The 13745-nt window shown below is 40.3% G+C and overlaps 2 protein-coding genes across 2 annotated transcripts; one reads left to right on the forward strand and one right to left on the reverse strand.

Annotated features, from left to right (window-relative positions):
- Window positions 1–82: 82 nt before the first annotated feature.
- On the reverse strand, window positions 83–4387 carry LOC308094126 (cytochrome b-c1 complex subunit 6, mitochondrial-like). Its single transcript, XM_080440594.1, has 4 exons — window positions 4256–4387; window positions 2389–2502; window positions 1132–1293; window positions 83–670 (listed from the first exon to the last, which is right to left on the reverse strand). Exons 1-4 carry the CDS (start codon window positions 4301–4303, stop codon window positions 638–640), a joined length of 357 nt encoding a protein of 118 aa, XP_080296720.1. The 5' UTR covers window positions 4304–4387; the 3' UTR covers window positions 83–637.
- A 627-nt stretch (window positions 4388–5014) lies between these two features.
- Window positions 5015–13336, forward strand: nsun4 (NOP2/Sun RNA methyltransferase 4). Its single transcript, XM_080439519.1, has 8 exons — window positions 5015–5110; window positions 5818–6043; window positions 6181–6310; window positions 6519–6673; window positions 6963–7120; window positions 7414–7538; window positions 8744–8876; window positions 11825–13336. The coding sequence occupies exons 1-8, from the start codon at window positions 5018–5020 to the stop codon at window positions 11966–11968; spliced, it is 1164 nt and encodes a 387-aa protein (XP_080295645.1). The 5' UTR covers window positions 5015–5017; the 3' UTR covers window positions 11969–13336.
- Window positions 13337–13745: the final 409 nt, after the last annotated feature.

Consider the following 13745-nt stretch of genomic DNA (forward strand, 5'->3'; position numbering starts at 1 on the left):
TACAGTATACAAAAAGGTGCTTCGATTTGAAAACCAAGCACGTACTGTTTGGATTCACACTGACACAAAAAACAAGACGTGATTGATGGTCTTCAGTGCTTGGCAAGTTTAATACAGTGAATCCTGAGTGTACCATTAGCCAGGTGTACAATGGTTTGTACCACGGACAAAAATCAATGCCCCAGGGTGGATGCTAGTAGAAATACTGGTTACAAAAAAGCCATCTTTATTGCCCAGTCACAGTGATAGTTAAAACTGACACTCCATTTCTCTGAGGGTGGGTGGATTGGTCATATTATTGTTTTTTGCATAATTGTGAAGAGTCTAGTCTCATTGCACACTGCCTTTAAAACATGTATCAACTGCCTAGACAAGCGACACTCAATTTACACAATTCTTGGGATCTTCTCAATTATATGCACTGTGCAACTAAAGCACATGTATGTAATCTAGGTCCCTAAACATATATTAACAAGAGTTGTAGTTTATACACATAATACACAAAAAAATAACTTGAGGTTTCTTGTGTTCCCCGGTTTCTTGTGTTCCCCGATATTGTGATTGTACAATTCTTGTACTTAAATAGCTCCTACAGCTGCAACACATTACTGGAATTTAGATGAGATGGGTATGAAGTTTATTTCACCCTGTGGAAGAGCCTGTCTGATACCTGTAATGAGAAAAAGTATAAGTGTGATTAGCAGCATTTCTGCAGTCATAAAAACGGAATTAATATTCACTGTGCCTTATGTATAAGCCAAGAATGACATTTAAATGTAAGATAATCACAATGCTTGCACTAACCAGTGCTAGGGGTTAAAATTACAATTGCGAAATCAGAGTAAATGGCATGAACTCTAGTTAACAAACAGAAAAATCTTATGGGGATCAAATTGGAGGTGGTTGTCCATCACTGGCCTTATCGGCCAATAATTCTCAGTTAATAATTATATTGGAAGCACTATATCCCAAAAAGATGCTATCATTTCAAAATTGATCACTTCTAGTTTCTCTCATAAACAATCATTGGACCCTGAGGATGACTTGCAGCAGACAGTCTCTGTATCTCCTAGTTCTCCACATCTCCTTTGTCTAACCTCTTGTCTGTCCCACTCCTGTGCACAAACTTACACAATGGTCCCGTGCATGCAGAAAGTCAAACAGTTCTTCCGTGCAGTCCTCGACTGTACGGGACCTGGATCCCACACGGCCTGTACACGTCTCCAGACGCTCCTTGAGGTGTACACAGTGGTCCGTCTCCGAACACTTGTTTCGTATTGTTTCTAAGGGGTCCTATTGGGGACCAAAAGAGCATATGGCAGTGAAGGGGCGAATAAACTTCTAAAACAAAATGTTTATTCATCAGGACATAAATACAATAGAAGTTAGTCAAAATACATTCCAATATTTGGCTACACATGGATTTTAACGCATTTAGGGAACCCCTATTTGAGACTATACCTTTCAAGAGGTAATTTTTTAAATAAATATTTGAAGTTTTTCAGACAACTTTGGTCAGGATTTAGAAGGCGTTTTTAGAATCAGCCTTAGGTCTAAATGGGTTAAATAAATTACAGATTTCTTTCACTTCAGAGTTTTGTTATCAATGTCAACTACAGAAGTGGTAACAAAATACAAATTCTCTTCATTTTAGATGTCTAGGACTCTTAAATATTATACAACATACTGTACAATTGCCATTACTCTTAGTAAAGGTGGCCTTTTCTGTCTGCACAAGAAAATTATGCTATTCAAATTCCATGTGGCACAATGGTACAGTATGCACTCAGTCTAAGAAAAAGCATGACTCTTTTCAACACCTGATAACGTGCAGTGAAATACGAGCGATGGCTATATGACTGTCACTGTACCCTATATATAGGCCAAGAATGATGTGACATTCGTAATGTAAGATAATCACAGTGGTTGCCTTGAATGCACCAACCAGTGCTACTTAGTGCAAAATACCTTGACCCTAACAGGAAAGAATCAAAGAACTTGACAACCTTGCAAGAACCATGTCTCAAAAAGTTAAGATTAAGATTAAAGAATGGATGCTTGACTGTCTCAAAATGAAACCAACAGCACACAGAGTAGGTGTTTGTCGATTAGACAGGAGCGTACCTATGTTCCCTCAACTCAGCCCTATGTTCCCTCAAAACTAACACGAACCCTAACCCCAAGCCTAATCCTAAACTGAGGGAACATATCCATGACCCCGATTAGACTGTGGGCTCAGCTACACAGACTTTCACATCAGCCATTATTGTTTTCAATAAATTTCAAAAGCTTTTCCATGTTCCAACTTTAAAATAAATTAGTTCTGGGTTCCAAAAGAGCCTAAATAACTTTCATTATTTGGATTATGGCGAAGCAATACTGACTTACCACCATGTCTTCCTCCTCTTCCTCCTCTTCCTCATCTTCTTCCTCCGCTGCCTCTTCTTCCGCTGCCTCCTCTTCCTCTGCTGCCTCCTCTTCCTCCGCAGCCTCCTCTTCCTCCTGAGACATTGAAAGTTTGAGAAAATGTAATAACTCAACAATAGTATAGAGACTATACAAAATTTCACATTGTCAGACATTGTCAAAACAGACAATCTTCACATTCACAATAACTATGTTGTTATTATTGTAAATGCAATGCAATATTATAATATTCATGTAATATTAATGTATTAACCCATATTGTAATTAACATAACAACAATTTGCAGCTGTACAAGCAATGAGGATTAACTTAGAAAGGCTGTGATATTTCATGCATTTCATGTATTCCATATACACAGCCATAAATCACTCCTATGCCCTCCTTTGATAATAAAACTGCCTAGCCATGCCTATGTGGGCATAGGAGTCAACACAATTGACAGGTAATGGATATGAAACTAGATGACAATAGCTAACCCCAAGTCACAGCAATTAACAGCAATTAATTAGTGGGTGAGTAGTGCTGAGTACACACGCAGCCGCCCGTGATGAGTCACCGTCGCCGACACAGGAGGGCATAGGGGTGATTAGGCCGATATATTATAACTCGATGGAATATAGACCCGTTTGGAACCTCACTCAATTCAATTCAAATAAGCTTTATTGGCATGAGAAAACATAGGTGTACAGTACAGTATATTGCCAAGGTTAAGACTTTGACAGGGGCCAGTTTGGAATAGCAGCCTCCTGAAGGTGTTTCTTTAGGGCACATTGCGTTGTTATATATATGTTATACAGGCTTTTTGAAACATATAGCAGCAATATTTGCGGTCACCTTTGGGACAATTAGCAGCATTTTTCTCAAAACTATTTAAATAGTATCACTCATTGCAGCAGCCGCATGCCACAGGCTGACTAAATAAGCCATTTAAACGGTTGTTTCAATCCGTCGCTTACATTTTTTTCCCGACTGTATTGCAACTGTTTGCTTACTGGACTACCTTAACTTTTTGGATACTATGTGCTGGAAAAGGTAATCATCATCGGTGACTCTCATCGGTCCCAACCATAGCGTTATAGTGTATATCAGTGGTTCCCAAACAGTGGGTCGGGACCCATTTTGTCCCGACTCATTATGGGTCACAATTACAGTTTTGTTTCCTATGATGTAAATAATGTGTCCATTATGTTTTTAATTATTATTTCAAAACATAAAACACATTTTTCATGGATTATAAACTAATTCAATTATTTTTCTAAAGAAGTTCACAGATAAGTAAAAAGAAAATACATCAGAAATTCCATAAATTAGAAAAAAATATATATATAATGGATATAGCTGATCTACAACCTCAAGCGACGTGTTGTGAGCTTGTAGAATTTACAAGCTCACACACAAAATAGCAGATCTACAATGTAGATCTGCTATTTTCACTAGCTTGAGTCCTGGGAAGACATCAAATTTCTCTTTTGGATCTCAAGCTAAAAGGTTTGGGAACCAGAACCACTGCTGTAAATGACCCGACCTCCGTCGGGGTCCAGCGCAGCGAAACCTCCTCTCGGAGATCACTATTAGCGTAAAGTGAGGTTCCAAACGGGGCTATAAGGGGTGATCTATGGCTGTGTAATACATGAAATGTCTGTAATATGATATCCATAGTCTAGAGTTATAATATATCACATCACAATGTAATATCACAGCCATTCCAGGGCTAGAAGTCACAGTGAGCAGCAACATCATGGCAGTGCGACACACAGTTGTTAGTTAACTATGGCTGGTCACAAATGTGAACACATTTTCAAAGCATACATTCAGCATAATTTCATACCTCATCGTCGGGGTCGCCGAAGGCGATCATTTTGTTCTCAAAAACCATATTTACAGTGTGATAAAATACTTCGCCGATATGTCTGTGTCAGGAGAGAGATGTCGTAACTCTGTTGTAGGACGTGTTAGGTCAAACGCAGGAAGTCGCTGGAACGGTTGCCGGATGTATCCTTCTATTGGCTGAGAGAGAGAGCGACATTTTGCTTAGTGGTTTTGCTCCAATCATTGGCCTAGGTTTGGTTTCAGGCCCGCCCCGGTGCCTACGTGTTCTAGGATGCGGAATAGTGTTGCCATGTGGGCTTATAAGCGACTTTGAGCTTATGTTTTTGTAAAGTTGCTTGTAAATATTGGTAAGTGCGGGTTGCGTTTTTTTTAGCTTATGTACTTGCATATTTAGGCTTGCTTCCAAATGTTGTCATTATTACTTAAACCAGTGGTTCTCAAATATTTGTATGAAAATGTTTTGTGCCAGGTACCAGATTTGGTAGAATGTTCGGTAGAAAGTTAGAAATTGAATGTTTAAAAAATATTCCACATTTTATTTCAAGAGTTTTTGAAAATAGCAGATCTACAAGCTTGTAGATTGGATATTTTCAAATAGCCGATAAAGTGCTCATGTGGTCTATATGTTGCTTCTTTGGGGCTTGTTTTCCTAGACCGGGTTGCTTATTTCTCTCACAAAATATGGCAACACTAATGCGGAACCTTTGTTTTGGCCAATGGAAAAAACTAAGACGGGACACTAAAACGGTAGCACGGCAAGATGGCGGCACTCATGGACACGAGATTACTCCTGAGGAAAATCAAAGATTTACGTTGTCTAACTCCTAGACGAAACCGTGTAAAAGCCAAATGGGTATGATACGGAAAAACCTATGCGCATGATGACCTATCACTGTTTGTGAATCACTGTGGCATCAGTCATGCAGGCAAGGGGGGGCACTTCAAACACACCATTGAAACACCTAGATATAGTGGCATCATTCTGAGCAGGAGAGGAAACAACAGATTCACCTGCTACCCTAGGTGGAGCTGTATGAGACTTGGCATGTCCTTTGTGCCAGACCAGTAGCTATGAGGATTTACAATGAGACACACAATGGTCGCTTTACCAGGTCGACTGTAACATAACCTCGAATAATAGATGAATCAAGGACTCTGACCTCTAATGACACTTTTAGGGTATTGCTATTGTACTGATTGCACTGTGAACACTGTCACTTGTCTTTCGCATTGCACTGACTGTAATGGACCCTTTATTTGTTTTGGGGCGGGATATGGTGAGGACACTGTAACCTTGTGGTGTTGTTTGTTCTGCATAGTGCAGGATAGTTGAATAGGTGGTGTATACTATTGCATTCTGTTGTTCTGTATTGAAGGTGCTTCTTATATTATTGTTTTTCTTGCCTTTGTATTGCTGTATACAACAATACTTTCCTTCTCTGTACCTGTAATTCTGTAACTCTTAACTGCTGTGCTGCCTCTGGGCGACTGAAATTCCCCCGCGGGATCAATAAAGGTATCCATCTATCCGATACATATCCCCTGTTCTAACCCCAACAGGCTGGAACTCGACCCAAGTATCCTGCCACCAATCTGGCCCTGCAGAACTTTGACGCCACCTACAGTCTCCAGTTGGGAAAACAACAGTGGCCCTCAGTTCGGGTCAGCTTGCTCTCCGAGCGCAAGTACGGAGCCCTGTTCAACAGCTTCTCTGCCGACGAAGCTGCCGTTGCTGAGCTGCAGGCCCAGGGCTGCAGGGACTTCATCATAAACACAGATCAGAATGGTAGGGGTGCTGTTTCAACATTCAGTCACCAAGAGGGAATTTGCAGAATCAAGAATTCTGTTTGCTGGACATGGTATGCTTTAAAACTGAGGATTGCGATTTTCACGACTTACTGTAGTTCTTCTTGTACCCAATAGGTGGAGCAAAGTCAGAGGGCAGGACCGAGGAGGAGTGCACTGGCATTGGTCAAGAACTGCCACAGCTCAGCCCCAACATCAAGTGTTTAGTGTTTCCAAGAGCAGATATCACAAGATTCAAGCCTACTAGGTGAACATTTTCTGCAATTAAAGTTGAGGTGTGAACAGCTATCCCCCGCTGAACTCCTAGAGATCTGTACAATAGCATTTGGGAGACTGATGTGTTGTTTAGGTGAATTAATGACACATTTGATTGTAAATGTCTGCAATTTCCACAGGCCAAAATGTGATCTAATTCTAAGCCTAATTATGGTTTGCTGTGTCTCTTTCCTGTTTAGACCAGATGTGTATGGCTTATGGTCTTACTATCTGATGGATGCCGCCTCCATCTTGCCTTGCCTGGCGCTGGATGTCCAGGAGGGTCACAGCGTGTTGGACCTGTGTGCTGCCCCAGGTGGAAAGACCCTGGCTCTGCTTCAGACCCAGGCCATACGTAAGAGCATGGATCTCATCTCTGTTTTCATATTTCTTTTGCTATATTATATATTATTTCCTGTATCAGAGTAGCCATGCCTGTAGCCCTAAAGCCTAATGTCTCCTTTAGCTAAGGGGGAGATTCACATCTGGCTGCACAGTAGATGTTTAATTTCTCAAGTGATATTATTATTATTATTATTGTTGCCTCATCTGTCATTTGTTGTAACTCACTGTGTGTATGTGTGTGTGTGTGTGTGTGTGTGCGCGTGTGCGTGTGCGCGTGGCATTTATGTTGTTTGATAAAGGGTTTCTATGTGTGAATGATAAATCAGTGTCTCGGACCTCACGTCTCAGAAAGGTCATCGACAGCTACATTCCGAAAGAGCTTTTGAAAGGGAGACTGCGTATCACCTCCCACGATGGCAGAAAATGGGGTGAAATGGAGAAGGACGTCTTTGACAGGGTAAACAAAACAAACAGAATGGTAGCTGGACTAAAATGACATGGAATTAATTGTGATTGATTGATCAATTTGACATAAAAAGTGTACATTACCCTGTTGTCAATTTATTTTTGAGTACCAAGCCAATTTATGGAATTTGTACAAAATTGAATCAGTTGCGTTGTGTACTACATTTGCATTACAAACAGATACGGCTTTGGAAAAAACGCAAGTGCTGTTATTGATATTGACCTCATCTTTTTAAGAGTATGTAGTATTACTACAGGCTTCTGAACCTTCTGTTCTGTGCTCAGGTCCTCGTTGATGTCCCCTGCACCACAGATAGACACTCAGTCTTGGAGGACGACAACAATATATTCAACAGGAGCAGAACCAAGGAGAGACGCATGCTGCCCCAGCTGCAGATGGAATTGTTGCTGTAAGGACAACAGGACACTTTGTGTGTGTGTGTGTGTTTGAGAGAGACGGATTAAGAAGAACATACAAACTAGAGGGGAGCATCATGTCATGTATTCTATTAACATTAACTGCCAGAGGTATTTTCATATTTTTTTTGCCAGTGCCGAGTTTTTCATTGAAAAAAAAAAGTACTCAAGAGCCGAAATACTGAATTTTTAAGTTTTAAGTCAACAAGGAAGTGGATAGGAGTCTAGATCTTTGACTAATCATATCTCCTTGTCTTTGGGTCAAATTGGAAAAAAAAATATTACTTCACGTAGATCTACGCGATTGGCACGTGGCGGCTTTAAATAGGTTCGCGTAGATCTATGTGATTGGCAGTGAATCAGTTAAAGTGGAATGTTTCAGGTTAAAAACTACACCAGGGTAAAAATGTGACCGGGTGTCTACCAATAGGAAAGAAACGCCATGTTGACCCCACTTGGCAGCCATTTCGCTTGTAGTTTTCTTTCAGTGAGTCAGTCAACTACTACAACGTAAGTCAAACGGACTACACACCAGAAAATGAGTCATGAGTAATTGACGCGTCTGATGCCTCGGTATGCGCTGGCTACAACGCTTCTGACGCAGATGTGTGACTGTACCCTTAGACAGACCGTATAGTACACTAACACGACTGCAGCTAATCAAATTAATAATGGGTGTGTGTTAGGTTTAGGTATGTCAAAACTGTCTCACATTGGCACACCTTTGGCTCTATGCACACTTTCTAACACAGCCAGCCAGTAGGCCATAATTAGTTTTATTTAATGCAGATGCATTGCTTACTAGCCTGCCATGTTTTTAATCTGCTGTAGTCTTTAACCCGAACTAGAAAACAATCTACAAAATCAGCTTAGAGTTTCATGCCCCTTTAACTGATAATGTATTGGGACCTGGGAGCTGACTTCACTTAAAAATTCAAATTTGTGCCCACAGTACATCCAGCTGAGAAACTGGCGATATTGAACCTCCATATTCAGATCTAAGACCACAGACTTTTACAATCTAGGCCAAGACACAAATCTGGATAGAGATCTAATGAAACCTGCTATCTCACTAATCATGGCACACTAGCTATAATGAAGTTTATGCTATAGTATGTTGTACCAAGCCTCTACATTCTGAGCATATAATGTCATGACGATTTCAAAAGCTTCCCTTTTGTTTCTGTCTGTCCTACAGGGCTGGTATCGAGGCAGCGCGTCCTGGGGGAGAGATCGTCTACTCCACCTGCACCCTCTCCCAGCTTCAGAACCAGTATGTGGTGGAGCAGGCCATCCACCTGGCCAGAGAGAACCTTGGCATCCACCTTCAGGTCAGTGGACACACATACACACACACACACACACACACACACACATTATATACAAATATGCAGCTAAATAGCCATGGTGGTGGCTCAGCCACCTAATGTGTGAAGCACATAATGGGTTCAAATCCACTACATGAGGTGCAAACTAACTGTGTTGCCGGAAGAACTTTCTCTGCTTTGCATATACATTATATCGTCGGTGTCCAGGACGAACCAGCTAACTCCATTTTCATCTTTTTTTTTCTTTTCATAAATCAAATCTATTGAACACCCTTTACGTCTGTGTAAAAAATCAAAACATTTGAACCAATGAAAAGTATTAAAAAGCGCCTCTGACGAAAACTCCCAACTCCATTGGATCCTCAAACTGTCCGTCAAAAACAAACAACTCCCCCCTCTCCTCTCCAGCACTGCCTTTTAACAGCATGAGTAGAGCTCACTGCGCAGTGAGCCAGGAGGAGGAGCACGACGTAAAGCTCCCCGTAGTCTTTTAAAACTATACAGTGTACCTGTTTATCAAACTTAGCACTGACGCTAATGTTATGAAAACAAGTAATTATATTTCTAAAATCTATGAAGTGTTTAATGAGGAGAGCAATATGACAAGAAGAAAGGCGTTCGTAGCATTTCTGCCATGCTAGTTCTACTACCTCTTTGCAGAAGTTATTGTAATATTTAAAGTCCTGTTTATTATTGTAGGCCTATATAATAAGTGTCATGAAGCATCAGGGCATTGATTCACACGTTGTTGTGATGCATTGTGAGCTTGGAGATCCATTGTTAGCTTTTGGGAATTTGTACCCTTTTGAAATCTCTCCCTCAGCAGCGAGTGGAGCTATTGTTGTTTGGACAACAACTCCATTTCAGCTTGATTTCTGCTCGTCTGAAACTACTAACTAAAGTGTTGATTTACCCGCGATTTGGGTAAAGTGTTGATAATATAATGACACATGCAAGTATCTGACAATATATAAAGTCACTATACCAACTTTGCTTTGCTTTTAAAAATATAAGGTTTTCTTCATTTCCTGAAAAACGTATATTTTGTTTTTTCGTTTCCTGAACAATGAGCGTTTTGGAGTTAGCAGGTTCAGGCTGGACAGCAGAGATATGCAAAGAAGCAGCAAAACACATTTTGAGTTATACCGGCCACTTTATTAGACACACCTCAACGGCATGGTAACGCAAATGTCTAATCAACCAATCATTTGGCAGCAACTCAATGCTTTTAGGCCTGTAGTCGTGGTCAAGACGATTTGCATCAGCTCAAACCGAGCATCAGAATGGGGTAGAAAGGGGATTTAAGTGATTTTGAACGTGGCATGGTTGTTGAGTATTCCAGAAACTGCTCTCACCTGTTCTTAGCTGACCAGAGTAGCACCTGGTGTGGTCTTCTGCTGCTGTAGAAGTCTGCCTCAAAGTTCGATTTGTTGTTTAGAGAAGCTCTTCTGTATACCTCGGTTGTAACAAGTGATTATTTGAGTTACTGTTGCCTGTCTGTCAGCTCGATAAGGTGAAAATGGCCTAAATTAGGCGACACCACTCAAGGTCAAAATGAAGAAGAATGTAATATAAAACATCACCATGATAGACAGCACTGTCCATGCGATGAAGAGGTCTTGTGGAGCAACTGAAAAAGGATGGAGAAAAACTGTCCACCGTAGTATTTACAAAGAATACATAGTTGGTTACCTATAATAACCCTGTGCACACACTAATCTCAGAAAATAGCAGCAACTCTAGAATATTGTTGCTAGATTATTATTGATACATTGTTAAAAACCTGACATTCTTAGCCAAGCCTCTCCCCTAAATTTGCTAAATCTTTTTACAATAAAATCACAACCATCAGAGCTGAAATTATTACCAGTGCTGGTGACCTCTGCAGGCAACCTTGAGAAAGGCAGGCACAAAAAAACAGGCAAAGTACCAAAGTGACCCTGCATCTTTAAGTCCCTTATAAACAAAGTGACCATTATTCTTTCATCTCATATGAATTTTCAAAGTATGACCATTCCTAACTCTTCAAAATGCTGAAAAACGAATTCATGCTTTTATCTCAAGTAGGGTGAATGCACTTTAAAAAAAAACAGAACTCTATTAGACTTCTAACAAAAGCAAAAAAGAGAGAATACGTCACTCCAGACTTAGCTGAACTACATTGGCTCCCTGTGTTTTTCAGAGTTGATTTGAGGCAGGTTGAAATCAAAAAAAATAAAGAAAGAAAAAGCCACTTAAAAACATAGGCGTTACTTGAGCATTTTAGCTTATCATCTTTTGTTTTATGCTAAACATTTATTTAGTTTGTGATTGTTTTCTTCCTTTTAATCTTTTCCCTCCTGTTTTATTTTAAGTCTCTAATGTAAAGCATTTTAAGCTGCATGTTTTGTATGAAAGGTGCTATGATAATAATAATAATTTTGACTGGTAGCACATGTCATTCTCTCATTGCCCTATACGGTCTAATAAAGTGAAGATGCCTTAAATAATCAAACATTTTAAATATGTACCGGGCACACTAAGCTGAACAACGGCAACAAAATCATTTATGAATGACGTTAATCTGAAATGAGAATGAATAGTCACTAATTAAGTCAAAGTGAATAGAAAGGTTCAATAATATTTTGAAGGGCCTGCACTTGCACCAGTGGATGTACACAGGTCAAAGTTAAACAGCAAGATGATTTTGCTATGTGACCGTACATCTTTGAAAATAACTAGTATATTTTATAGTGCTCTAAACTTTTCACAGATCTCATTACAATATATCAATCATATATCAGTATATTTATCAGCACTACATTAACTTACATTACAATTTACATGTTTTTTTTGTATGGCCCTGTGACAGAAAGAGTCTCTCTGCAGAAAATAATGACTGTCAATCTAAATCCAGATGGTAACTTTTTATTTTCTTTTTTCACCTTCATCCTAATCCAATGCCATCTCAGGTACTCGACCTCCGACCCCTCACAAAGCTGTTCAGCAACACTTTTAACTTCGCCCCTGACTTGACCCTGGGTGAGATGGTCCTTCCACACCTAGCAGCCAACTTTGGACCCATCTACATGTGCAAGCTGAAGAAGCTGATTTAGACTAGGAGGACGACTGTAGACTGGATCTCATTTAGAGAAAAAATGTAAAAAAAAATCTGATTACTATACCATGGACACTAGAGGGTGCTAATAATGCGTCCCTCTAGGTACCGTGGTTGAGGTAAATAGAACTCTGCTGTTTCGTGGCGCTTCTGTGTACCCTATCACATACGATTTTAACATTTCCATTTTGACGTACGGATACAGTGATGTCAATACATTAACATGACAAAGACAGTTCTACAGAATATGGAATATCTATTTTCATATAGATTGTTTTAGGTCTATTCTGTAAACCACTACTATTTATCAGGTTCCATATACTTGTCTTATAATGGGTTATGCGAAACAAGGTCATAATGAGCAGACAGGTAATGACTTCTTTGACCATTTGGCGTCTCACATGCGGGTCTCTGGAGCTTTTCATTATTCTGGTTGGAGTGATTCCATTTTTGCATCGACATCACCCAGAGGAGAAAACGTTGCCTCTTATCACAGCATAATGTGAGTGGAAAGGTACCTCTTTTTCCATCACACCACCGATGACCCTTTATGTTGTACTACCGACCAGGCAATGTAGCATGAAAAAGCTGTGTGTGTGCGTGCATATGTGCGTGCGAGTGCGTGCAAGTGTCTAACGAGCGGGACACACGCGAGTGTCATCGACATCCCACTGTCATTAAGCGGCTCGGGAGTGCAGGAGCCGGGTCCCATCGCCGTTTGAGGGGAGGAGAGAGGAGCCGAGCGCTCGGCGGCTCCCAGATGAACATTAAAGAGGCAAGAGAGTGCTAAAATGGGAACGTCTCGCCTCACTTTGCCCCCTCTGCCCTTTTTTTTTATTCCACAGATGAGTGCAGATAATTTTCAGTGCGATTGTGAGTGATTACTGTATTACCGCGGTAAAAGGGGGATGTACCGGCGAATGCAGAGGGAATTAATGAGACATAAAAACTATTTTAGTATTGACTGCTTTCGTCTCCGGGGGCCCTGGATGCCTATGCACGCATCTTGTGATTACCTAAACGTATTGTAAATATGTGTTTCTTATGGGCCCTTACATAAATTTACATGTTTTACCACTTAGGAGATGGCAGACTATTAGAGATGAGTTACTCTCTAGTCTCTAGTATCTGTGGACTGACTGGCTGGCTGCTTTATTATTGAATTAGCCAATGATGCGCTGTATTTTTGCATCTCTGTAAGCTTGCGTCAAAGAAACACTGTATATCAGAAAGATGAATATTGTGGATTTAACTCCACACCATTGCTACTGTGTTCTTCTGCTATGTATGCAAATATTGTGTAAATATTTGTTAATAAACATGCCCCCCCCTCCCCCCCAACAACGAAATAAAAAAAACAGTAATGTTCTCGTGCCTTGTACCTATTGAAATTAAATAATGAAAGTGAAACGGAGAGCACCTTAGTTTATTGCAGTATTGGTAGAGGAAAGGCCTGAAATCTTATAGCCCTGAAACTTATGTTAAAGGAGAATTCCGGACAAATTAAGTGTTATCTTTGATGTCTCGTTACTCACCTACCGATGTGAAAAGTAGCGTTTTTTTTTTTCATATATTCCCCTGTCGTCATTTTTTAAACACCCTCCGTTGTTATAATGGGAGCGTGAGGGTTAGTGAAATTCGTCTATTATAACCGACGCAAAGTTGTTTTTTTCACTACTAGTATTCATAGTAGAGTCTCATGATAGTCAAACATGCGTTGAAACTATCTGCGAGGCTGCCGTCAATGGCGAACGATTTAACACTGGTTGCTTGTT

The sequence above is a fragment of the Gymnoscopelus braueri genome (genome assembly GCF_963280865.1).
Source record: "Gymnoscopelus braueri genome assembly, chromosome: 10".
NCBI classification, from domain to species: Eukaryota; Metazoa; Chordata; class Actinopteri; order Myctophiformes; family Myctophidae; genus Gymnoscopelus; species Gymnoscopelus braueri.

Bases quoted from the DNA above. Each gene is read 5' to 3' on its own strand.
- LOC308094126 (XM_080440594.1), bottom strand. From the start codon at position 4,303: ATGGTTTTTGAGAACAAAATGATCGCCTTCGGCGACCCCGACGATGAG. The intron at 1,294-2,388 runs GTAAGTCAGTAT...GGTCCCCAATAG, and splicing joins AAGAGGAGGAAGACATGGTG to GACCCCTTAGAAACAATACG. The intron at 671-1,131 runs GTAAGTTTGTGC...TTCTCATTACAG, and splicing joins TGCATGCACGGGACCATTGT to GTATCAGACAGGCTCTTCCA.
- nsun4 (XM_080439519.1), top strand. From the start codon at position 5,018: ATGGCGGCACTCATGGACACGAGATTACTCCTGAGGAAAATCAAAGAT. The intron at 6,311-6,518 runs GTGAACATTTTC...TTTCCTGTTTAG, and splicing joins ACAAGATTCAAGCCTACTAG to ACCAGATGTGTATGGCTTAT. The intron at 7,121-7,413 runs GTAAACAAAACA...TTCTGTGCTCAG, and splicing joins AGAAGGACGTCTTTGACAGG to GTCCTCGTTGATGTCCCCTG.